This window comes from Pelodiscus sinensis, chromosome 1, assembly GCF_049634645.1.
Source record: "Pelodiscus sinensis isolate JC-2024 chromosome 1, ASM4963464v1, whole genome shotgun sequence".
In the NCBI taxonomy this organism is placed as follows: Eukaryota; Metazoa; Chordata; order Testudines; family Trionychidae; genus Pelodiscus; species Pelodiscus sinensis.
In genome coordinates, this window is record NC_134711.1 from 190650573 (window position 1) to 190676983 (window position 26411).

At 43.6% G+C, this 26411-nt stretch overlaps 1 protein-coding gene and 1 long non-coding RNA gene across 6 annotated transcripts in view; one reads left to right on the forward strand and one right to left on the reverse strand.

Moving 5' to 3' along the window:
• Positions 1–1882: 1882 nt before the first annotated feature.
• On the reverse strand, positions 1883–11978 carry LOC106733001 (uncharacterized). Of its 2 annotated transcripts, none has more exons than XR_012898154.1 (3): positions 11844–11978; positions 3321–3556; positions 1883–2423 (listed from the first exon to the last, which is right to left on the reverse strand). It is a non-coding gene; the product is annotated as an uncharacterized LOC106733001 (long non-coding RNA). The 2 variants fall into 2 exon arrangements; XR_003087074.2 differs by lacking the exon at positions 11844–11978 and adding an exon at positions 11669–11818.
• The window catches only part of PDE9A (phosphodiesterase 9A), a 96850-nt gene continuing 80235 nt past the window's right edge, over positions 9797–26411 (forward strand). Inside the window, exons 1-2 of one of the 4 annotated variants that reach the window (XM_075912259.1) lie at positions 9797–9948; positions 10631–10731. In XM_075912259.1, coding sequence (XP_075768374.1) covers positions 10663–10731 — 69 coding nt within the window. In that variant the 5' untranslated portion in view covers positions 9797–9948; positions 10631–10662. Of the gene's footprint in view, positions 9949–10059; positions 10265–10295; positions 10732–26411 lie in introns of those variants that run through there. The other 3 variants (XM_075912262.1, XM_006137869.4, XM_006137868.4) reach the window with 3 other exon arrangements.

A 26411-nucleotide genomic window follows, 5' to 3' on the forward strand; every position in this document is an offset into this window, starting at 1 on the left:
CTCGGGTCTGGCTGCGTGTCCCCAGGAGCTGAATGTGGAGCGGCCAGGCTCCGCCCCGCTTCACTGGCTCCAGTCCTTCGCAGGCGAGGGACCTTCTCCCTGCTAGCCACCCGGCTCGCTGTGCCCACCCCACCCCACCCCGTGCCCCTCTGGCTCTGCACTGCCCATTTCCTGCACCGCTCCTGCCCCCTGGTCCCCATGCCCCTCTGGCTCTGTGCCCCCCATTCCCCGCACTGCCCCTGGACCCCGATCCCTCTGCTCCTTCCGTTCCCCGCATCCTACTCCCTGTGCCTCCTCTGCTCCCCCCAATCCCTGCGTCCCTCTGGCTCTGCGCCTCCCCCTCCCTGCACCACCCCTGTACCTTCCACACTGTTCCCTGCACTAGTCTGGCTCTGTGCCTCCCATTCCCCATGGTGAACCCTGCTTCCCGTGTTCCCCATGCCCCCCTGGCTCTGCACTGTCCCTGCACCCTGTTCCCCCTGTGGGTCAGGAGTGAGGGGTGCTTGTCCATAGGGAGGGACTGGACAGGGCAGAGAAAAGGCTGTTGTGACCCAGCAACAAGTGAAAGGGGAGGGGGCGTTTACTTGAAGCTCCTTTGCCTTTATGGAAAAAAAAATAATAAAAATTAGATTTGCTATTTATAGGGCTAAAATGCCAGGACAAAAATGAAAACAAAAACAAACAAATAAACATTGCAAAGTGCAAACGTGTAAAAGCCACCAAAAAAGGGGGGAGGGCCGGCCGAAAAAATGTTTTGCTTGGGGCAGCAAAAAACCTAGAGCCAGCCCTGGCAGGAAGTTGAAGGAAGAACACTCTTCCTTCAACTTCCTCATGAAATGAGGGTTACCATGAGACAGAGTAAGATGTCATCCAGCTTGACATTATTTTGAAATAAAGGCTTGTAGAGTAGACATCAGTTAATTGGAAATAACGCTGCTGTGTAGACATAGCCTGAGGGTCCTGTGCTCTGAGATGAACTAATCTGCTTAAGTTTAGTGGCGTTTTAATTCAGTGCTGAACAGTTCTTGACATTCTTCTTAGTTCTACTAGCTATATTTTACTACCGTTGATTTTCTTGTATTGGCTTCTACGTATGAGTATGGCTTCTACGTATGGCTTCTACGTATTGGCTTCTACGTTTTGAGTAGTTTACATAAAATGATCATTTTTGTTTTTCTTCCGCACCTCTTCCCCATTTTTGCCTCACTGGTTTTTTAAAAAAAACTTTGCTGTCGTCCAAGTCAAAACACTTTGAAGTGTGTGTTTGACTGCAGAGTTACGTAATTAATATTTTGTAGGTGGAAAAAAAAAATCTATGAAACTAAAAAAAACAAACCCTAATGATTAATTCTAAAAGTGGAATTCTTCCATATAGTTAAGAAAATCAAATATACTGGTTAAGCTCTCCTGAGAACACTATCTGCATAGTCTGAAATAAGCCTGTGGCTAGAAAGATTATGCTGGATGTAGTTGTTATCATTGCAAGCAAAGTTCCTGTGTGTTTGACTGTTCAAAACCTTCCTGTAGAACACCAAAACAATCCATTTTTAAAGCAGCATCCACGTTTTGTGCCTGCATAACATCATAAAGACTTTATTATTTTTAAGTAGCTATTTGTTCCCGTGGAACAAAGGAATAGCAGCTTTTATGCTTTCATCTACACACTTGTGTAAATATCAACAACTAAGTTGATTCTTACGGTTATCTGAAATTTTCCTGGGCATATCTGAAACCACCCAGCCAAATTTGTGTTTAGAAAATGACAGAAGAATGACTGCAGCTGTGTCAGTCCCAGGATACCAGAGCCTTCACTCACCTTGTCTCTCCATCAGACCTGAAAAAGGAGCTCTGTGTGGCTTGGAAGCTTGTCTTTCTCTCCAGAAAAAGTTGGTTCAAAAGATACTGCCTTACCTACCTTATATTTCAGAAAAACAACGGTCTGTAATGTAGTATTTATTTTTCTGTGTGAGGCAAAAATGTACAGGATAAAGGACAGTCAGGAACTGCACAGTTTCCAAGCGATTTTTAACACCCGTAAATTATGTACATAATGTCAAGCAAGGCTGTACAAGTGATCACTTCATGGATTTCAGCCACAGGTCATCCAGCATCAAATTCTGGGTCTGTTTCAAAACAGCTGGGACTTACCCATTAATGCATCTTGGCTTCACAGCAGATCAACTATTCTTGGTGGCAATACTGTGGCTGCTGCAGTCTTGGTTTGAACTTGTGGTGGTCAAAGTCAGGGTGTCCTCCTGGGAAGATCCATGATGATGGATTTGGCTCCTGCAAGGGATTGGATTGAGTCTGGATCTCCTTGCGTGTCAGCTAGGATTTTGATTGTGGACCCACTTGATTACACTGGCAGCTCCTCCTGCAATTTCATATAATGAGAAACCCAGCACCGATGAATTGATCAGCACCTAAACCATGCAGAAAATTGACTTCAAAGGATTGAAAAGAGGAATACTGCATATTAATCTTACCAGATGGTCTGATAGCATAGTACATGTGCCGTAGACATGGCTAGAAATAATGTTTAGTCGTGAAACATTTTGTGAATATAGAACCAAAGCTTTACTATTTGATGTCTGGTGTACAGCAGCATATGAAGAATATATATTTCTATAATGCCATCGCTTTCTTTTGGATTGGGCCCCAATTTTGCTCACTTTCCTCATGCACATCGGCCCTTTGGAAAGGGACATGTGTGCAGAAAGCAAGAATTTGGATCAAGATCACAGGTTTGATTAATAAACACAAACTGATATAGTGTACTGGGTCCTATCCTTCTTCTGGCAAAGATGAGGTTCGACTGTCATTGACATCAAAGAAAGTAGGACTTGATCTCACTGTAGGAGCCCAGGTCTGGTGATAAAAATCATGTTGACTTTACATTCACTCTCCTTCTCTCCCAACAGGTGGTGCTGTTCCTTCCTTTCTGGGGAAACCGAGAGGAGAGCAGAGTAGCATCAACTACAGGAGAGGCTGGGGCTGAGTAAGAGAAGGTCGAGACAGACATCAGAATTGGGGGAACCCAAGGAGAGATGGAGTCAGACAAAAAATTGAAAGCACTCCTTCTCCCAAAAAATAGAAAAGAAAAAGTGAAGTAGAAAGTGGGGGAAGAAGGTCAGAAAAGGCAAAAGAGTGAGAGAGTAGGAGGTAAATGGGAGATGTGGCAAGCGGGCAACTGTGGCTATAATTTGTCAGTTCCTATTTAAAATATCTTAGAGAAAGATACAAGTTGTAAATTACAAGAAAACATGGTTAATGTGCTCAGGCAAATTTGGGGTACCCAAAAGAGAGTTCAAAAGACTTACACAAAATTGAACTCCATGAGGCACACCTCTCCCCGACTTAGCACTATTTTCATCTGCTTCATACATTTTCAGTGCCTCAGTGAAACAAGTGAGAAGCCTTCAGTGCTGACCATACTCTTTGTGGATCTAATTTTATCTTCTTGACTTGTTAAAATGTTTTCCCCTCCTTGTACTGTCATATCAGAGAGTATATCGCCATATAGTGCCACTCTGGCATGTTGATTCTCTGATTCTTTCTGTGAAAAAGAATACATATCTCTGCACATTAGTGGGAGCAGTGAGGAATCATATGCATACAAAACAACAATGTGATTATGTATTCTAAAGGAATCAGGTTTCATATCATGCAGTGATTTATATAAGCTAACTTTTCCTGTACTGATGTAGCAAACTGGTAGCTGATTCTGATCTTGCTTATTCTATGTGTTGAAATCAGAAGTAACTTCTCTTTGCTAATTGAGTTGTACTGGTGGGAGACAGGTGAAAGTGAGATCACAAGCAGGCCCTGACTGTGTCTAACTTGCTGTAAAGCAAAGAATATGATTTTGTATATTGCATCCCTATTAACTTTTTCCAATATGTCTAAATTTAGCAAAAAATAGTCTGCAAGCAGTGGATCATCTTAGAAAAAATAGTTAGAGCACAAAAGGGTAACTTATAGCTGCAGCAATAATCTTGCCTCTAGGTTCTTGTCCCTTTTGAAATGAACCTGAATCCTGATGTATAAAGGTGTACTGTAGATAATTCCCTTTTGGGGAGGGAAGCAATTATATAGAACCACTGTCATAATTGTTCTACAAAATGAACCTGAGAGAGAAAATATATACAATACAGGAGGCCCCCGACATGTGACATGATTGGTTCCAGGGGAAGTGTCGCAAGTTGGAGGCATTGTAACTTGAACCCTCATTTACGATAGGTGCCATGCATCGTCGTAAGTGTGGGCCAAGGATGTAATTTGGGAGTTTCCAGCCCCTTCCGCACTCAAAAAAATGGTTGTAAGTGCAGGGAATAGGAACTTGGGCAGTTGCATCTCGGGGGCCTCCTTGTACTACCAAGACAAAGAGAGATTGTCCCTTTGAGTCATCCAAAGCATTTAAGAGCTCTTGAAAGTCTGTGGTGTTGGTTTGTTTTTGTTTGCAAACTCTTTTTATTGCAATATCCAGGATCCACTTAGATCCAGTCCCTATATCTAAATTAACTTACTTTCCTGCAAGATATAAAATAATATATTTAGAGAAAATCATATACTGGGCTGTCTTCAATTTTGAGGCATATACTATTGCCTCCAGCTCATCTTCCTTGCCAAGAGGGTCAGCCAGTTTAGTCTAAAGTCTAGGGACTTGACTTTTCCATTTCTTGGCTATCATCTCTCTGAGAGATCCAGCAGGCATCTCTAGACACCGTTAGTTTGATCATTTGCCCACCAGTTATTGAAGTTTCCAGCTGTGTCTGTTAATTCTTCCATTATGTTGAGAAAATAAATCCAGACGGATTTTAAGGTTGGGCTTGCCCAGAACTCTGGATATTGAAGCTAGTATTCTGACTACGTCCCCCAACAACTAGATAGAGCATTGTACACTTCTTTAATAAGTAGTATAAATGCCCAAAGTGCAAGATTGTGAGGCTCTCAGACACTGTAACCAAGAGGGCAATAGAAGTACCTACTCTCAGAAGGAATAGATTGCTGGAATAAGAGGGGGACAGGACAAATGAAGGGAAGTGGTGAAAAGGGAAAGAAATGGGATAAGCAGGAATGGTAAGACTCTGCTGTTGAAGGGTTGCAGTGGTAGGAAAGGTTGGATGAGAGAAGGGGGACCAAAGAACAATGACAACACAAGCCGGGTGGGAAGTTTGCTGTAATTCTTCAATTTTGGAGGCTGTCAGCAGATGGAATAGCTGTTGCCTTGTTTAGGGTACTCAGGGTCGGCCCACAACATTTTGGCACCTGAGTTGGGGAGCTCAAATGGTGCCTCCTCGCTTGGGCCACAACTTTGAAAGGTCTCAATTCTCTGGGTCCTAGTGGCACCGCCCCCCCTCCCCCAATAGTCTGGCACCTGAGGCGGCCACCTCAGTTCGCCTCATAGTAAGGCCAGCCCTGAGGGTACTCTTCATGTAACCAGGAAACAGCACTTATTTGTCCTACCAAATCTCCACATCTGGTTATAAGCAGATGATTATAAAGTTTCAATAAACACCTGTCTGCTTGAACTTCCAGCCTTTCGTGAGGGGGAAAATGGCAAAAGGATCAGGTTTTGCAGTGTGCCAGAGGAGCTTTACAAAAAACATTCATTCTGAAGAAGCTATCAGAAATGGGAAGAGTATTTTTTTTAAATGCTAAACTGAAAATTGGCTACACCGATTTAAAAAAAAATCTGTTTGCAGCATAGTTAGGCACAAGAAGTGACAAATGCTCAACAATCTGATCAATATCTGCTTTCATAAACAGGAAAAATTCCCCTCACAGGGAGAGGAAACGTGGGTTTTATTGCTGTGTTCTTCTCCTTGCTTTGGCCTGTGCTCACATCTTTGCTGCGTGTCAGTTAAAGAGTTTGAATTTACTTGTGACTATTGCTGCTGCCAAGTAAAGGCTATATGCTGACCTCAGTCAGTGCTGATGACTTCCATGTGCAAATACAGGGCAGTGTATGACCATGAGATTCTTGTTACGGTTTATCTGACAAATTGTGTTTCTGATTCAACTGCATTTCAAACAATGTTTGTAATAGAGAACTCTTATAATGTTAATTGATGCAGGCTCAGCAAAAAAGGTTGAGATTAAATGTGCAAGAATATTTACATTTCATTAGGAAAAGTCGCATCCTCTTTTAAGGGCAGGTATTCAGGAAAATATATTAGTATTGTCTGGGTCTCCGCATGTCATATGATCTGTCTGAAGTTATGCTGGACAGATATCTACCATGAATGCAAATGGTCTCCCAAGTGAGTGATTTTTAGTTTTAAAATCACATTTTTGACATTTCAAATGTGATGGGTTCTGTGCAAGTTTTTTTTTTTTTCTTCATGGAAACTGCCCTTCAGTTTAACAGATGGCATCCTTCAGATATTACCAGCCCATAAAGTTGTCTTTTACTGGTGAATGTGGCTTTTAAGAAAAATAGAAGTAAAGCACTGTCTTTACATTTTTGTGTGCAATAAGTAAATTAAAACTTCACTGAAATTTTATTAAAATGACTTTCAAGGAATAGCTCAGTGGTTTGAACATTGGCCTCCCAAACCCAGGGTTGTGAATTCAACCCTTGAGGGGGCTGTTTAGGGATCTGGGACAAATCTGTCAGGGATGGTACTCCCTCCTGCCATGAGGGCAGGGGGACTGCACTTGATGACCTCTGGAGGTCCCTTTCTCCTCTATGAGATGGTATATCAAACTAATGAGAAGTAACATGAATTTTGTATGATGGGTGTTTAAAACTTTGGAAAAAACTGCACTGCCTTAAGACACAAAACTAATATTTCAGGTTTCTTAGCAAAAATGTTGTGAAAGGAAATATAGGGGAGGGTTTTTTCAAATTGCCCATTCATTTGAAGGACAGGGGCTGTAGAGATCTGACTCGTTTGCCTAGGTGTATTTAAAGAGAAAGTAGGTTTACATCTAGGATAATAGCTCACAAAAAGCATGATTTGGATTATAATATATCATCCCCTATAATATCCCTCTTCTGTACTGGCCTGTCTCACAAAATATTGTTTGTCAGGCTACAGTTAACTGATCCCCTCTGCCCCCCCAAAAAGAGGCAGTAGTAAATCTCCATAGCTCAGATCAACCAACTCAGGCTCACACTTATACAGAGATAAAAAGGACCGTGTAGACATTCCCACTTAGGCTGTGAGCGATAGTAGGAAACTTGTCTGGAACTGATATGTTTAGTCCCAGAGCTTGAGCCTCTCAAATGTGGGTCATACTGTGAGACTTGTGCTCCTATTTGTTTACAGTTCAGATATGCCCACAGAAACCTACTTCCTTTAGTAATTCATCACTGTATTCATTTTGCAAAAACTATATGTTTTCTTTGATCACTATGTATTAAATAAGGGGGGGAGGGGTTAAGTCTGTTTTCAGCTAAGATGTTGCTGTAGTTTTGAATGACCAGAATTGGGGCATTAAACTCAGTGTCTTGACCAAGCCCAGGTTTGATTACATTATTTCCTCTTTAGTTTCAGTTGGATACAGTATTATTAACTTCCTGTCCTAAACCGTTCTCTAGAGTCTGTTTAACATGAAACAGCTGCTGTTTTCCACTTCATTGCTCTTGGTCTGTATTTCAGTTCAAAATAATCAAGTGCTTTGGGATCCCTTTGGGCGACAGATGGTCTAATATAAATACATGCTATATTATTACTAATAAATTCTAATTGCAATAATCTCTGCTAACTAGTACAAGAGTAGACGTGCTCTACAATAAAACCTTCCACTCACTCACCATCTCTGCAACTCTCGGCTTTGGCCTCCCCCCCCCGTCCTGCAAGTTCTTATTACTGTACTGACTAGAGTGTTTACCGCACTAAATAGTCCCATTGAAGACAATGCAGTTGATGAGACTACCTGCAGCACAACCCCCTCCAGCCAAATTGGGCCTATAGACTGTCCTGGGACTCAGCACATCTGCAAGAAGCACTTATCAATTGGCATCTGCCAGTCTTTGGTATGCTAGTGAAGTCATTAATGTAGTAGTTCTAATATTTTTAAGGATAAGGAACTGGTATACAGGCATTATAGCTTTTAAATGATCATTTTGTACTGATTTATGTTACAGTAGATCTAGGAGCCCGGATCAAGATTCAGAACCTAACTAGGCTCCAGACAGGGCTAGTATCAATACAGATAGTCAAAGCCCCAGAGAGCTGACATTACACCTCCCTAAACGGGGACTTTCTTGTCTGGCAGGACCACAGATGTTCCTGGGCCAGAGAGCCCTGGTGGCTGGAAGTCAGACAGCAGGAGGGCTGGCTGCTGAGAGCCCAATGGGGCTAGCAGCAGCCCAGCCGGGGAACCAGGGCCACGTAACAGGTGGGCTAGCAGGGGAGCCGGGGTTGGGGTTTAGCAGCAGGGGAGACAGGGTCACGTGGTAGCCCGGCAGGGAGGCCGCGTCAACTGGGAAACCAGGGCCCTGCAGCAGAGGGCCAGAGCTGCACACACTGGGGAGCTGAAGCTGAGGCCATGCGGCAGCCCACAATGGGAGCTGGATGCAAGGCCACTACAGTGCAGCAGGGGGTCTGGGCTTTGGCAGCCTGGTAGGGGGGAGAAGGGGACGGCAGCCTGGCAAAGGAGCTGTGCTGGGCTAGGACCATCAGTAGGCAGCCCTGCTGGGGCCGTTAGCAGGGTGATCAGCCAGAGCCAGCGTCAGACTAGAAAGCCAGCAGCAGGGGACCTCCCCTGGTCTGGCAATTTGGGACCAGTCAGGTCCCAAGGCTGCCAGACCAGGGAGGTCCAACCTGTAGAAAGCATACCATACTGGTATGAAATGGGGTGGAGGTGGGGGATTTGGTAACAAGAACACAGTTTGCCATTAGAGAAGTCTATCAGAATGTCACTTGCCAAGATGGAAGTGATTTGTAAGCATCACAGGAGAGGCAGGTTTCAAGGAGGGATTAAAAGGAGCTCGGCACATTTTAAAAGGGGTTTCCCCCACATATAGAGGGCTGGGGTGGAAGCTCTCCTGCAGCCCCCCAATTGACTCCCCCCCCCCCCCCCCCCGGATGGCAGCCTGCAGCAAGTGCAGCCAGGCTGATGGCCGAGTGCTGTGATGTGCCAAGTGTGGGCACTCAGGGCACTCCAAGCCAGGACTGCTTTGCTGTCCTCCATCGAGTTAGACAAGCGAGCCGGGAACCCCTGAGAACTGTCTGTCGGGGTGGGGGTCGGGTCCCTTTAAGCACAGCCCTCGGCTAGCCTGAGACAGCAGCTCCACGCTCTAAGTCCTAACCTGATGCCCTGCCAGCACTGCTTCCGGCCATCCTTAACCCCGGTTCAGGGTCCACACAGTGTGGACATGCTAGTTCGAATTAGCAAAATGCTAATTCGAACTAGTTTTTAGGTCTAGATGCACTAGTTCGAATTAGCTTAGTTCGAATTAAGTTAGTTCGAATTAGTGCTGTAGTGTAGACATACCCAGAGGCAGATATGAGCCCTCAGTGTAGCTACTGTTTCGAGTCTTCCATAGTTTCTCTCAGACTGCCAAACAAAAGAATCAGTGAAATATTTTATTGTTCATTCAGCTGCAGAAGCACCAAAAGCCGCAGAAAGCGCTTAGAAATCGAAGTAACCTAATGCGCTATTTCCAGCAGTTCTGCCTGCTCGCAGCTTGCCTGATGGTGTCTGCCTTGTGAAGTCAGAGGAATTGCGCTCTCTCTGAAAATCTCTTCACACTGTCACGGAGAATTGCCAACCTCTGTTCTTGTTCAGACACTGACAATGCAAAACAAGGCAGATATTCAGCAGATGGTATTGGGAATGCACTTAGATTCAAACAGCAAATGTATGGCTCTCTCCAGTTTTCAGATGGTGTTTTCAAATGTAGTACATCTGTCCCAGAGTACTTAACATCTCCCTAAATACGGATTTCTCTAAAAACAGAGGAATTGCATTTAGGACATTGGTCAATAGCAACAGGTGGGTTTTGTTTTCTTCTAACATTTGCCTGTGGTTTACATTTTAGCTACTGTGACTCTTGCCGGTCTTGTGTCTGTGCAATGATAACAAAAGCGATGTATCTGCTTAGTTTTAGCTGGGTCAGTCCCAGTTCTGGCGACATGGTGTTTTTAAATGGGTTGTGTCAGCATTCAGTGCAGCTGGGAGTCTGCCAAACGTCTTTAAAATACACAAAAAGGCAAATGAAAGGATAGCTGTTAGCTGATTATTCTGTTTCCATTTCACCATACGAATGAGTGACATGGACTGCAGTCTAATGTAGAGGATTCTCCCAGTGGTAAGTGGCACTTTGTCTTGTGTGTTGAAAGCCACTAATCAAGCCCCGCTCTCCAGTACAGCATTACAGACTGATTGCCCGCAGGCTCCCAGCTCTGAAGTCAAAGGGGGTTGCTATGGGAATCAGGAGGGCACTTGAAGACAGGATCTGAAGCCTGTCTTTCCCTGTCCAAGGCAGCTTGCAGCTGGAGTCAGAGAAAAGAAAAACTAAGAGGAGGTGGCACACACACACACAGCCACAGTAAAATGCATGCATGTTAGAGGAGGGACCTTCCTAGCATGAGGCTGTGGGATAAAGAAGAGCAGATACTGAAGTATCAGACAGTGGTGTGTCAGCCTTGTTTTTCCTGCTATATATTTGACACAGAGAAAGTACAGTAAAAGTCCAACTATAGCAAGATGGGATCTGGCTCTTCAACTTACCGGCACAAGTGTATCTATTTGGATATTGAAGGAAGAATTCAAAAGGTACTTTTCCTATTTTTCACAAACTGGTGTCTCTTTCAGTAAGCAGCAGCAATGATGGCACAGTGTATTTATTATGTGACCTATAAGCTAATTATGTGTTTATATTCAGCTCTGGCATGGATCTTGACTCTTTTTATAAAATGCTCTTGAGTTAATTCTGCTTTGTGAATAAATATGTTCGGTTGGTTTGTTATTAAAGTGCAGTTAGGACTCTGTGCTGCGGGATGTGAGTGTATGTGTGTGAAATCCTGATTTAACAGTCTTCCAGGATTGCTCTACAAAAGCACCCTTAAGTGTTTGCAAAGTTTTGCACATTAGTGGAACGGTGCTTTCCTGGTTTTCACATGATGAACAATAACTGCAAAGAAAGCTATGGTGCATTATCTTGAAATTATCTAGCACATGGATATTAATGTGAGGAAGACATTTTAAAATATATTCTAAATGGTAGGGAGCTCTTTCATTAGTCTGATGCATGATACATTTGTATCACGGTAATGGGCAAGGGTCCCCAATAACACTGACAAAGTTCTTTTTCCATATCATTAAACTTTTATCAAAACTTCAGGTATTATTTGTATGTTCAGTACTATACAGAACATAAAGGAACATGCAATCCCTGCTCTGAGGAATGTGTATGCTAACTATAAGAAACATACAACTCAGAATATGTGAAATGTGTGAGGCATTTTACACAAAAATATCCTACTCTTTCAGTTACTAATTTATCCTAGATAACTTTTCAGCCACAAATCAAGTGCCTTATTTTGGACAGCAAATAGACAACACTCAGCTATTAAAAAATGATCTCTTTCTGGCTTGCAAAATTCAAAATAGACATCTCTTAAGGTCCAAGCCTAAAATATTATTTCACATACCATCAGCTTTCCCTTTGGAAAGAAATAGCATTATGCATTTCCCCCCATATGTTAGATACCTGCTTATAAAGCCATCTAAGTAGCTTCCCACCGTATTATCAAAGAATGTCTTCTTTGCCTGCGGTCCCGCACCTGACTGCTCTGATCGCCTGTGAGGCATAACCAATTCTCCAAAATAGGGCAAGCTCACAGAAGCACGCAAACAGAGAATGAGGAATGTATTCAAAATGAGACCTTGGATAATGAAGAGCTGCACGAGTTTCGTCAGAGCAGAATATTATCCCCTCATCGGTTTGAGTTGAAGGTGAAATCTCTGTTGCTGTCAGCTTTTCATCACTAGCAGAAGGGAACAGCCAAACTCTTTTAAACAGGAAGGAGGATTTATGTTTTGCCACAGTTTAGCAGAGGCAGTTGCCTAATAATTCAAGGAAATTACATTTGCTGTGTGAGGTTCCCTAACACCTTCAAAACTGGAAAAGCAAAGGGTTTAATTTTTATTTTAAAAAGTTCAAGACCATTTACTTAATAGTTACTAAATAACACTTTGTCATTTCCTGCTACTAAAAACTGAGCATTAACCAGGATAAGTCTCTAGAGAGCAATTGTATTGCAGAACACGCCAGAGGCATGATTGTATGAAATACTAATGCAAACTCCAGCAATATAAATGTTGCTCAATAAACTTTATCTGCTTCTTTTGTCAGATGTGAAATTCCATCTGTGCAATGTTTGAAAGAATTCCTGTAGTAGAAAATATGGAGTAAATGGGGGTTCATTCAGGGCTAAGCAGAGCATATTGCAAAGCCTCATGTCTCCTCAGTAGAGGCGTAATTAGAGGAAAGGAATCCATAATCTTCCAAGGAATGCAGTATTTGTGATTTTTAGAGGCAGCTCATTAAACTAATGCTGAGCAACTCCTTACTTGTCCCAGTATTCAATATGATCATTATAAAATTGTTTGAGCCTGAAAGGATTTAGCCCCAAAATCTGACTCTACTGATGGACATTTCAGAGTATTGTAATGGAGATGGGCATCTGATGATAATGATAAATACTTTTGCCAAATACTAATGGCCTAATTCTGACCTCACATCCCTTTGCACTTTTGGTACACTATTGACTTCAGTTACTTCTCATTTACATGAGTTTAAGTGAGAAGACAATCTGGCTGATTGAGTGTAACACTTGAGGAGCTCCTACGTAGCACATTACATGTAAAGATCTGTTAATGAAACATTAACATTTAATTAAACATTACCTCCTTTTACTTTTTGGTAAACTGAGGCACAAGAACATTCAGTGGCTTGCCCAAAGAGATCTGACTCTCTCTTTTGCTCTAACAACCAGCATAGAAGTAGGAAGGAGGGGCATGGGGCATCCCCCAGATTTTGCTCCCTTCACCGGGGTCCCAGGTGCCAGGATGCACCCAGAGGGGCCAGCTGCTGCCTAGGGTCCCAGCAGCTTCACTGTAGGCCTTGGGGTCCCAACCAGCAGCCTCGTGCCCAGGGCTCTGCAGCTACCCATGGCCCCAACTTGAATGATGTTTTGCTTTTTTGCAACCATGTTACGCTGTTCATGCCTATTCAGTTTGTGATACACTGTGACCTCAATATCTCTTTCCACAGTACTCCTTTGTAGGCAGCCATTTTCCATTGCATACGTGTGCAACTGATTGCTCCTTCCTAAGTGGAGTACTTTGCATTTCTCCTTCTTGACTTTCCCTCTATTTACTTCAGACCATTTCTCCATCTATGAACTTTGGGATGTTTGACCTCAGGGTCTGAAGCCAAATCTTGAGGTGTTCTCATCTCTTCATAACAGCATGACTTTTTTCTTTTAAGAAATGTTAACTGAGGTTCTGTTGAAGGCACTCCTGCTGAGACATCCACAAACAGAATGCTTCTGATGGTGATTTTGTTTCCCACTTAGAGGCCAAGGCTCAGTGAACGTGACAGTAGATTAACTTTATGGAGTAAATGGCTCCAAAGCATAGCTGCCAAACAGCAACAATTCCAATGGGGGTGGCTTCTGGGCAGTGTCATTTTTAAGTATGTCAGTGGAGTGATTTCAGTCCCAAGTATGATGAGCAGTGGCAGTTGATGGGGTGAATCATTTTAATCTGTTTGTAATAATATCTTCATGAATTCCCGATTTGTATTTAGACCCAAGAATGGACAGATGGGAGGGCATGAAAACTACTGTAATGTAAATGGAAGAGTACTGACCCTGGATGATTTCCTCAAACCTTAGACAGGGCCACAGCTCAGGCAGTAAGTGAAGAAATTTGGAGTCCTTTTCCCAGTAAAATCAAAGGCACTTTGAATGCCAAAATGAAAAAGAGCCTTAAAACAAAAGCAACCCTCCTAATTCAACCTAATTTGGTCTCATTGACCGGCACTACAGAATACTAAAGCTCCTGATGAGCGGAACAAAGTTGACATACTTTGGTACTACATTACCAGTTGTCATGTTGTGGGGGAAAGAGGAGAGTTGTTTGGTTTTTGCTTAGTTTTTGTTTCAATTAAAACAACTGTAACTATATTATAAACACTACTAGATTTCTGAAGGTTGCTATGTCTGGTCCAAACTTTCTAACACTCTTTTTAAAAAGAAAAACCCTAGAAAAGTGACAGACTGATCAAACCAAGAGTGGTAAATTGTTTTTGCAGTACTGAATGCTGCACATATCTGCCTCAGTCCGGCCAATTTTCACACATTCTTTATTCACGTGTCCCATATGAGTACCCAAGGGGTTACAGTTATACAGTGACTCTCAACCTTTCCAAACTACTGTATCACTGTGAAGAATCTGATTTGCTTTCCATACCTCAGCTTTTCACCTCAGTTAAAAACTATTTGCTTACAAAAGCAGACATAAAAATACAAAAGTGTCACAGAACACTACTACTGACATTTTTTAATGTTCTCACTTTTTACCGTACAATTATAAAATGAATGAATTAAAATATAAATCATGCACTTACATTTCAGTGTGCAGCATATTGAGTACTATAAATAAATCATCATCTGTATGAAATTTTAGTTTGCATTGAAGCCACTACTGCTTTTTATGTAGCCTGTTGTAAACCTAGGCAAGACTCTAGGTGAATTGATGTACCCCATGGAAGGTCACTGTGTACCGCAAATGATATACTTATTCCTGATTGAGAACTGCCGCATTTATGCGGGGGGAATAATGTCTGCAGGAACTCTGCCATAGTTCTTGAGCGTGAACCCCTAACGACAACAGTCAATGAAAAATAGCTCAGATCACGATTCATGTAATTTGTTTCAACTTCCCCCATAACTCACCACATTTCAGTGAATTCAAGAAAGCTGATGAAATAGTTTCTTGATGGCTAGTTAATAATTAAGCAAACTGAGCAATGGTCATTCTAAAATACCTTGTCACGTCAAACTGTTTACATAGTCCAGTTTAGTGAATATTTTAGAGAGTAAAAAACGGCTTTATACAATCTGTTCAGACCTTTGGAAGAGAGGGAACCATATTGCTAGGTGTGATATGCATACCTTCTGCATTCTTTTAAAAGCGTGGTAACTCTTTTTTAACTAGTTGAGTATTTTCAGCATATTTCATACAGCCCCAAACATTCCTCCAAATACACTGAAGGCACAAGTCTATAGCCACCGTTCTTTTGCCCAGAAGGACTGCACAGGAGCCACACTGAGCTCGCATCATTTCCTATGCCAACCATTCCCTCTCTAAAAAGCACACCCCTTCTGCAGCATCCTTCCCAAAGCATTTCTGACCAGGAATATAGCCTGCAGCTCTCCGGGCACTGCAGAGCTAAAGTCAAAACAAGCTAAACAAGCTACACAATTTCAGCTACGTCAATTGCCTAGCTTAAGCCGAAATAGCTTATTTTGGCTTTTGACACTGTCTACACAGCAGGATGTCCGAGTTAGAGCACTCTTCCTCCGACTTCCCTTACTCCTCATACAATAAGGGTTACAAGAGTTGGAGTAAGAAGTCCTCCAGCTGGCCATTATTTTGACATTATGTCAAAATAACTGCTTGTAGTGTAGACGCGGACAATGTTATTTCGGAATAAAGTCAGTTATTCTGAAATAACACTGCTGTGTAGATGTACCCTCAGGGATCAGTGCTTAATTTGTTCCAGGGCTGAACTCCGGCACCTCTAGGGTTAGCATTTCATAGCTCCGGCACTGCTGGACTTGCTGTGTCAGTTATAAAAGTAAAGAAAAATGAAATAAAAATCACCTAAGCCTCTGTACTTCTTTCATTAGATTTTATAGATGGGGAAATGGAGGCGATGTTACTGGCCTAACTATTAATTAGTTGGGCAACAAAGAGGCGATGTTACTGGCCTAACTATTAATTAGTAGGACAATAAAGGAGAATCAGCTTGATATTGGATAGAGCTGAGCTCCAGTTGCACTTCTAAGTACCATCTGAGTTTAGGAATGTTTGAAATTGAGATCCAAGAAGTGAGGTTTTGGATGGTGCTTATCTCTATGTGTGGGAAATATAACTGATAAGATAGGTAGTCTTATCAGTACTTTCTCAGCATCTCAAGAAGACCATGTGATTACAAAATTTAAAAAGCAAGTTTCTTCTTCCCCAGTATTTAAGTGTTCTGGAGGCTGTTTCACACTGATATAGCTACGTAAGACTGTTGGGGAGGAATGTATAATCAGGATGAAATTTCACATCAGACTTTTTATACCGCAGTTCAGAATTCCTCTATGAAAATTGGTAAAGCAATTCAGTAACACTTGTAACATCCTGAACAAGAAAGTTTACACACAAAAGCATAATTATATTGTCCGCCGCACCTCCCCCCCCCCCCCCCCCCCCACACCTTGGACACAAGTGCTGGTCGATGTCATAAGGTAGCACACTCCTGAGCCTATTTCTCTTTGGTTCCGGCATAGCGCCCCCCCCCCTTTGCTTACTTGGATCCAGAACCTACTGCACACAGCAGAATTCTGGGATCATTTAAGGAACAGTAAGCATGGGAATGGGAACAGACCAATGAGCCAAAAGGGGGTGGAGGACTAAGGGAATTCAACAGTGATAGTGAAACAATCATACCATCCCTCTCCTTCCCACACCTCCCAAAGGTACCCAAAACCTTCAGACCTCTCCTACTTGAAGCCTCATATCACACCAGTGGTGCACATAAAGCTGAAATGTGCATCCCACCAGGCCAGTGGCTGCTTAATCTGGACCCCTGACCTATTCAGATATCTTGCTTCTTGACTACACAGCCTTCACCTCCCCTTGGGACACACGAGTCTGAATCCCAAGAGTTCATCACCAATTGCAGTCTAGCAGTATTCATCACAGGCCTGTTTGCTGGGTTCATTCACAGTCCTTCTACCTGCCTCAGAGGTACTTGTCCTTTCCCCTTCCTCCCCCGCCTCTGCTCCTACTCCTCCCAACTGTTCTGGTATATTCCAGCTTCTTGCCCCTCTTGGCCATTGATCCACCAAAACTTGGCTGCTTGCACTTAGGCACCATCTGCTCGCTTATTATGGTATGTTGTATGACAAACTATGCTATAGTGTTATTCTGCAGGTGCTGGCATTTTTACAGAGCTTTAGAAGGTCGCACACCCTGTCCTGTTTGACAGGGATCCTGAGCACTGCATATTTTACTGACTGAAAAAACTACATCACTGAAGGGCTACTGATGTCAGATCTAGCAGGTTGATACTATCATGCAAAGGGCTGGAAGCCAAAAACTGGCTTGCTTTATTTTTCATACTACTCGACTAGGAATTTTGCCAGGAAAAAAATTGAAATGCTTGTTTAAAAAATTGGAACAAAGTCTAATTATCAACAAATATTAATAAGGTATAGCATTCTGGACAGGTGGAGGATGAGTTACTCTGACCCTAAATATAGAACAGAATGTGTATGTTGCTTCTTACTCATGGTATCCATATTCCCCAAGTGAAATACAAAGTAATTAGCTATAAACTAGAAGGGCAGGGATTGCATGTAATCAGAGCAATTTTGTATCTTGAATAATAGCTTCTGCTCAGCATAGACCATAATGTGTTCTATTTATTGGGAATATTGAGCAAGACGCTAGGGTTATTAATCTCTACCCACGCTGTAAAATACCATGAGATCTTTAACACACCCCAGAGCTGTACAAAAGGGACTAAGGTAAAAAAGATGTTTGTCTGAAAAAGTCACTGAAATATTAGCATGGTGGCCCTGACCCAAAGCCCCGTCAATAAGTATTAGCGCTGACTCAGTGGCTTATTTCACACTCATTGCATGCTTAATCCAACTCTTATTTCCACTCCAGAAAGTCTGTCATCTCGTTAGTCACTCTGCTTTATTTCCTTGCTTCATGTTGCCCTCAGAAGCAACTGGAGCATATTCTGTGCTTAAATCCAATGGCGACATGTTGATTTTGTTGGAGGCTTCTGAAAATGATTATGTAAAATACTAAATGATGACCAGTTTCACTGTCCCTTTTTCTAAGACTATTGGAAATTCCTCTACAGGCAAGAGGGCAACAGGGATTGAAATGTGACAAATGTTTCCCCAATTTTAAGGTTAACAAATTATGTGCAGTTGCTATAATGTTTTTAGGATTATATTCCTTCCAGTGCTGTCTGCCAGGAAGAGGCAGTATACTGGGTTTATAGCAGTTTGGAGTCTTGAAGGAGTTAGCAATCTCCAAATTCAGACAGAAGCCTCTAGTGCTTTCTCCCCCACCTTTAGAGTGTTCCTAATAGAGAACAAGAATCAAAATGGCTAAACTAATCTGGCTTTGCTAGCTCAGTAAAGAGAACTTTGTGACAATATTTCTGCAGGGAACTGGACTGGGGAGGAAACAGCTGGTGAAATATAGAGCCTTTTAACTCAAGGTGGTGAACTCAAGTATGGTCCAAAATTATAGTTACTGAAAGTTGCTAGGAGATGAGATCTGTTTGAAATTAACTTTTGTGGTGCCCGTCCAGTTCCCAGAAGAGAAGAATCCGTATAATCATGATTAGCCTAATTGTCACCCTTGCCAGTGGAGTTAACGAAGAAGCCCAGCACTGAATGGCTATTATAGCCTCAACTCAGCCCTAAACCATACATATGAGTTCTCCAGGGCAAGCAGAAGTGTGCTGCTGGGAGCAGCATATGGTAACCTGAATTGCCACTGCCTGTGCTAGATCTCTTCTATGAATAAGTAGAAGAATTTGGTCAGAGTGCCAATAGTACCCTTCACTAAAGTCGCATGATTTTGGGTATCTCTTTGCTGAAGAGGTAGCTCATATGATTGGCTCCCAGATTAGCCTAGCCGCAGTGCCCACACTGCAAAGCCCCAGTGGAATTGCTGTATCCACACTTGTACTGTACTTGCCTATCAGGCAGTGGGACTTCTGGGAGCACATCCCATCATTTTTAGTCCTGCTCTAAGCTGTGCTGCTCTACAGGTTTGGTTTGGGAGGGGTGTGTGTTTGGTTGTTGGTTGGGTGGTGTTTTTGGGGTTTTTTTTAAATCATGTTTTGGAACAATTTCTTTGTCCTTCCTGGGCTGCCGTGTGGAAGTGAGCCTTTCAACTCAGTGAAGTATTTCTTGTTTGGCATAATCTAGATTTCTGTCCAGGGTGGATGTCTGTCCCAATCTATAGCAAACCCTGGTTCCTACCCTGAGATGTTGGCATTAATGCAATTCAAGAGGGATACAGGACATTGGACACAAAAGGAGTTATTTCAGCAGCCCCTTGTCTTCCTGAGAAAGCAATGGCAGCAGGCCTTACTAAGGAGTTCATGCAGACAAGGAGCAGTGGAGACAGCTGACACAGCTTTTAAGAGCTGTGGAATCCCAGTAAGCTGATTGGCAGTTTGGACGTAAGCCTACAAGCACTGAATGGTGGCACTGCAGTCTCATGCAGGCCTAGGATGGCCGCGGTGCTTCTAGAACTTTTGTGTGAGGACGTAGGCTGTTCTGGAGTGTGTGGTAAGCGAGGATGTCAATGTTTAACCAGTTAAGATTAACTGGTGGGTGCTGGAGCAGCTCCCTGCATGCTGTGAGCAAGGGGCTGCTCTGGCCCACGGGGAACAACCCCTGCCTGCAGCGGGCTCCAGCACCCCCACAGGCAGAGGCTGCTATGGGATCCTGACTGGAGCAGCCCCTGCCTGTGGGGCACCCGGGCCCACTGCTGGCAGGGGCTATTCCAGCTTGGCTAGTGCATCCCTGTCTGTGGCGAGGGGGTCGCTCCAGCCCAGCTGAGGTAGAGTGCCGCCACCCCCCGCCTCCCCTCTAATTGGTTAACAGGTTAAACAATATATTTAATGGGTTAACCAATTACACAGAGTTTTACATCCCTAGTGATAAGTGTCTTTTGGCCCTTAAGTACCAAGCCATGTAATTGAGAGAGGCCAGAAGTGAGCTGCAATTACCATCTGAAGATGGGTTATTACTGACTGTGACAGGTAATCATTTTGTCATTGGCAACTAGGTTTATCAACTGTTCTCATTTTTAAGAACACTTCTAACACGAGGAGCCAATCATATCCCACCCCCAACCCTATTTTTCATACTTGCTGTCTGGTCACTTTATTGGTGACCCAACTGCAAGTACTGTGGCAATGGATGGTTGCAAGCTATGTATTGCTGTGCTACACCCACAGGTGGGGAACATTGCTAATGTCTCTGAAATAAAGGTGAGCTCTAAGTAGGGATGTTAAATATTGGTTAATTGAATAGTCGATTAACCTCATTCATTCTTATCGGTTACTCGACTATTCTATAATCCCTGGGGTTGGGCCAGCAGCCAATGTGCTCTGACCCCACTCCTGAAAAGATCCCTGCCACACTGTGCTGCTGCCTCTGTATCAGAAGCAGCAGTGTGAGGTATCATGCCGGAGCTGGTCTGAGAAGGGAGCCAGTTTAAAAACCAGTTCCCCTCGCAGATCGACTGCCTGTTGACCTGTGCTACTGCCTCTCATACAGAGGCAGCAGCGTAGGGTGCTAGCAGCCCCTGTCCTGGCAGGAGGCTCTGAGCTCCCTGCCCAGCTCCTAATATACTTTAAATGCAGAGCCACAGCAGGGTAAGTTCCAGACCTGGCACATATGGTTGCCAGATGGTTTAACAAAAAATACTGAACACCCCCCCTCCCCCCCCCCTCCCAAAAAAAAAACCATTGGGGAAAAAAATCTGTTGAGGAAAAAAAAGGGGGGGAGACCAAAGTTGTTGAGCAAAAAAAAAGGGGGGGAGGATGGCTCCTCACTGCCCTACCCCCGCCAGATGCAACAGGGGAAAATTGTCCCCGCCAGGCTTCTGTCCGAGGGAAACAGGAAATACCAGATATTTCACGTCTGGTATTTCCTGGTTTTCTTTATATCGGATGGGGGACCCAAATAACGGACAGTCCGGGTGAAAACTGGACACCTGGCAACCCTACTGGTGCAAGCCAGGACTGAGCCAGGCTGCTGGCCATCCTGCTAAAAAAATTACTGGCTGGGGGGGATGCATGTAGTGTATGGCATTAACCTATAAGCTTTTGCTTATCGGTTAATCGACTGTACTGTTACATCCCTAGCTCTGAGTGAATGGGCTTTTCAGACTGTACTGGTGCTATCAGTGGTACACACATGCCCAAAGTCCACCCTCCTCCCACCCACCCTCACAAGTTACACATGCAAAATAGGGTACTACTAGCTCATTAAATGGGCTTTAAGGCAAAATATGCTCCACCTCAAACTCAAAACAAAGAGCCAACCCATTTCCCACTTAGAAGTCACCAGGAAAACTCCCATTTACTTCATTAGGAGTAAGGCTAAGTCTACACTGCACTTTACACCATTGTAACTTTCTGGCTCAACCACAAGCTAGGGATGAAAACATTCATTAAAAAATGTAACTTTGTAAAGTCTAAAAATCCTAGTCGTTACATGGCTGAACATGCTGCAGGGAGCCAGAATGTAACCTTCGGTCAGGTGGGGTCAGGCCAGGCCCACCACAGACAGGGGCTACTCCAGTGATCCTGCACAATGAAGCTTACTGGTTAACTATTTACATCCCTACCCCCAAGCACAGCAAGTTACAGTGCTGTAAAGAACCAGTGTAAACCAAGCTACAGCACTGGAAATTAGTTACTCTCCTGGAGAAGGTGTTCTCTCCCAGCACTCACGTTGTGGCCACATTTTCAGCTCAAAGCACTGCCACGGCCGCACTTTTTAAACTTTTAAAGTGTAGACAAAGCCTAAGAACATGCAGGCAATCATAGAACCAATTATATATTAACTAGGAAATGGTTGCTTGTTGTCTGACTGCCAGGGTTGAAAGCAGAAGAAAGCCAATCAGAAGAGCTCAACAGCTGACATGAAAAGACCTTTTATGGCATAAAATAATTGGTTAAAAAACCCTAAAGACAATCATTCAAAACTTGAGTGCCTTATCAAAATACAGCAAGTGATTTATGAATCACAGTTTCTATCAAACTTTTTTAAAAACCAAGAAAATTTGGAATCTAGCCCATATCCACTTAAATATGGACAACAGTAATATTATTACTAAGTAATATTTTTATTTCCTAACTTTGCATTCTTTCATGATTTTCCAAAACTTTGAAAAATTCATTCTGGCTTCCTTAAAGCTCTGTGTTTTCCTTCATGCAACAGGCTAGCTTTCTGACCTTTAGTGCTTCCTGAATATTTTTTATCTTATCCCACTCTTATCCTCTCTGGTCACTAATAATTGATTTCCAGAATGAGAACCCCAGTCATCTGAAATAGCACTCCCGGCTTGTCATAAAAGTTCATTCTAAGTTCAGCTGCAATTACCATCCTCTCCTAAATTACTGCATTTGTCAGTTCTTTGTACAATAATGGGATCACAATATTGTGTCAGGCAGTTTTAGTAGCTAGCACTTCAGAAAGCTGCTGGGTTTTGCTAAGAACAGGATTTCCGTCATATCTAAATCTGATATGTAAAAATTGAGGTCCAGCACTGTGGTGATTACCAAAATAGCCAAATACAATAAATTGTGTCTTGATGCTAGTTACTTTCCAAATAACGTGTAATAACTGGTAATTATCTGCCTCAGGTTTTTAATGGTCTAGTCCTGTAAAATTGTTCAGTCCTGTAAAATTTAATCTAGATACCTGAATGATTGGGGAAATGCAGTATCATTTATCCTCTGCTCATTAAAAACAACAACAACAAAAGTTTCATACCGTGACTACAGCAATGTTTTTTTTTAATTTCTCCCAGAGACTGGGATATGAAGCATTTGTTTAATACCTCATCTAATACCTCATCTTGCATAGTCTCACGAATCCTGACAGTGTGGCCAACTCTTACAATCCCGTTATGGCTTTTGGTGTGCTTTCTTAAATCCCTGACTCCCAGAATCTTTTTATTATGTGAAAATCTCTACTTTCATTGTCTGGAAGGAATATATAAAGTTTTTGTCCCCAGGGTTGTGTAGAAAAACTTGCCAATGTGATGCCTAAAAGCTCAAAAACCAGAAGACAAATGACTCAATATCTGTATATATATGTTTATCTCATGATTTTGAAACCAGTCTCTATTGTGGCTTAATTTATTGTTTTTGAATGCTGCAAGTATCATTACACGACTGAACCCTGCTATTACAGGTGGGGCTGGGAGCACTGCTTGTTAGTAAGGTTGCTTGACACCTCGCATTGTAACATCCTGTTTTCAGTAGCGTATAATTTTGCCAAACTATGTCTATATGGGTATGTCTAAACTACATGGCTCCGTCGATGGAGCCATGTAGATTTGTTGTTTTGGCAAAGGCAAATGAAGCCGCGATTTAAATGATCGCAACTTCATTTAAATTTACATGGCTGCGGCACTGAGCCGACAAACAGCTGATCAGCTGTTTGTCCTCTCAGCGCGCTAGTCTGAACGCTCCCCTGCCGACATCAAAGCCCTTTGTCGGCAGCCCCGGTAAACCTCATCCCACGAGGAATAATGGGGCTGCCGACAAAGGGCTTTGATGTCGGCAGGGGAGCGTCCAGACTAGCGCGCTGAGCGGACAAACAGCTGATCAGCTGTTTGTCGGCTCAGCGCGGCAGCCATGTAAATGTAAATGAAGCCGCGATCATTTAAACCGCGGCTTCATTTGCCTTTGCCTATGTGTCTAATCTACATGCCTCTGACGACAGAGGCATGTAGTCTAGACACAGCCTATGAGTTGAAACGGTCTGTGTTGGCTGTCTGCTTCAGGCTGAATTTAGTTCAATCAAAACAGTTCAGCCATATCTGAGAGTAAGACTAGGGAAACAAGCTTTCCCCATGGTAAACAACTTCTGAGACTTTTTCTTCAAAATGATCTAGTGGAAGGAGGGAGCATGCTTTGGAGCAGGACATGAAATTTGGTCTTTGTGCCAGGGGTGTATCTTTTCCCATCCCTGTGAAAATCTGCCCAAATTTGGCTAAGGTTTAAGCCTTGAAAAAATTGCAGTTTTCACATGCTCAGTAGAGACTTCTTGGATTTTAGAGGGTAAATCCCCTGACGGTTTCATGGGTACTGGATGCTTTACAGCCTGGTCTGAGCAGGCCTTTCCAGGCAATTACAGCTCTGGGATGCTGCAGGCCAAATTGAGTCAGAGCCCAGGCACTGGCACTGAAAGTAGACAGCCTGACTATACTGGGCACTTAGTGGCCCTCTTCTGGGTCCAAGCAGTGAGGAGGAGGGTGCTCCAAGGACAAGAGCCAGACCTGAGGGAGAATAGGTTAGAACAAGGAGCCTGAATGGGGCTGCAGACTGATGGGGAACAGGAGGGAAAGGGAAGACTTACACACCGGGGCTGTGTCTAGACTGGCAAGTTTTTCTGCAAAAGCAGCTGCTTTTGCGGAAAAACTTGCCAGCTGTCTACATTGGCTGCTTGAATTTCCGCAAGAACACTGATGATCTCATGTAAGAAATCAGTGCTTCTTGCGGAAATACTATGCTGCTCCCGTTCGGGCAAAAGTCCTTTTGTGAAAAAAACTTTTGCACAAAAGGGCCAGTGTAGACAGCTCAGATGTGTTTTGAGCAAAAAAGCCCCGATCGCGAAAATGGCGATCAGGGCTTTTTTGCGCAAAAGTGCATCTAGATTGGTCACAGATGCTTTTGCACAAAAGTGCTTTTGCAGAAAAGCTTCCGTGCCAATCTAGACGCTCTTTTCTGCAAATACTTTTAACGGAAAACTTTTCCGTTAAAAGCATTTGCAGAAAATCATGCCAGTCTAGACGTAGCCAAGGAGACTGGTGTAGTAGGTCAGGACAATGAAGTAGTAAATTTTGGATTCACCCGTGTAGTGTTCTGACAGGTCTTCTGTCTGTTAGTGATGATAAACACTCAGCCACGTGCCCTTTTATATGTTTTTTTAGTATGTCATGTCTGCTCTGCGCAGGTAGCTAGCATGATAGACTTTGAAAGCTCCCAAAGACCATAGACTTAGATAAGATATGAAGGCACCCGAGTCAGGTTTGTTGTTGAACGAAGTACATTCGCGGTTGTTGGGAGCCAAATGGCCTTTGAGCCCCTATGCATTTGTAACCCTTCTGCCAGATAGGCCTGGCAGTAACCAGGGCTGGGTTCGATATCTTGGGGTCCATCTCACACAGAACCGGCTCAAGCCCCCACCCAGTAATCTGGGAAATTCACACACCCCTGGGTGCCTCTGAGAGGCAATGTTTCCCCACTCGCAAGCACTGAGTCTGAGCGTAGGAAAGAAACATTTAATGAGACAGAGAGAGAAGTCATACGGCATTAACTTGGGGAAAACACCACAAACAGAGTTCATAACCCAAACGTGAACTAAGCCCCTCCCCCCCCAGCCACGAATCACCTGAAGTCCAAAGAGTCCAACACCCCAAAAATCTCTGTCCTTGGTCCGTGCCACCCAGAGTCCCAAAGTTCACCCGCAGGGTTTCACCTCCCAACCTGGATAGAAATGGGGTTGGGGGATAGATGGGGGCACCTTACGACACTCCGCCACGCTCCACCAACTGTCTCATCTCACGCCACCGGACGCTCCGCTGGTCACCTACCACCGCTCCTTGCCTGCTGCCACTGCTGCTCCGCACCATGCCGCTGGTCACCGCTTCTTGCCTGCCACCTCTCCACACCACTGGTCGCCGCTCCACACCACGTTACGTCACCAGCCAGTGATTCCCACCAGCCACTCTGCTGGTCGTCACCACCACTCCACTGGCTGCAATGGGTCTGGCTCTCAGCCAAACCAGGGTATGTCTACACTACCCCGCTAGTTCGAACTAGCGGGGTAATGTAGGCATACCGCACTTGCAAATGAAGCCCAGGATTTGAATTTCCCGGGCTTCATTTGCATAAGCCGGGTGCTGCCATTTTTAAATCCCAGCTGGTTCGAACCCCGTGCCGCGCGGCTACACGCGGCACGAACTAGGTAGTTCGGACTAGGCTTCCTAGTTCGAACTAGCATTACTCCTCATTCCACTTACCAGCTGTCTACACTGGTTGCTTGAATTTGCGCAAGAACACTGACGATCTAATGTAAGATTGTCAGTGTTCTTGCGCAAATACTATGCTGCTCCCATTCGGGAAAAAGCTCTCTTGCGCAAATGTATTTGCACAAGAGGGCCAGTGTAGACAGCTAAAAAGTGTTTTGCGTAAAAAAGCCCCGATGGCGAAAATGGCGATCGGGGCTTTCTTGCACAAAAACCGCGTCTAGATTGGCATGGACGCTTTTCCGTAAAAGTGCTTTTGCGCAAAAGCGTCCGTGCCAATCTAGACGCTCTTTTCTGCAAATGCTTTTAACGGAAAAACTTTTCCATTAAAAGCATTTGCGGAAAATCATGCCAGTCTA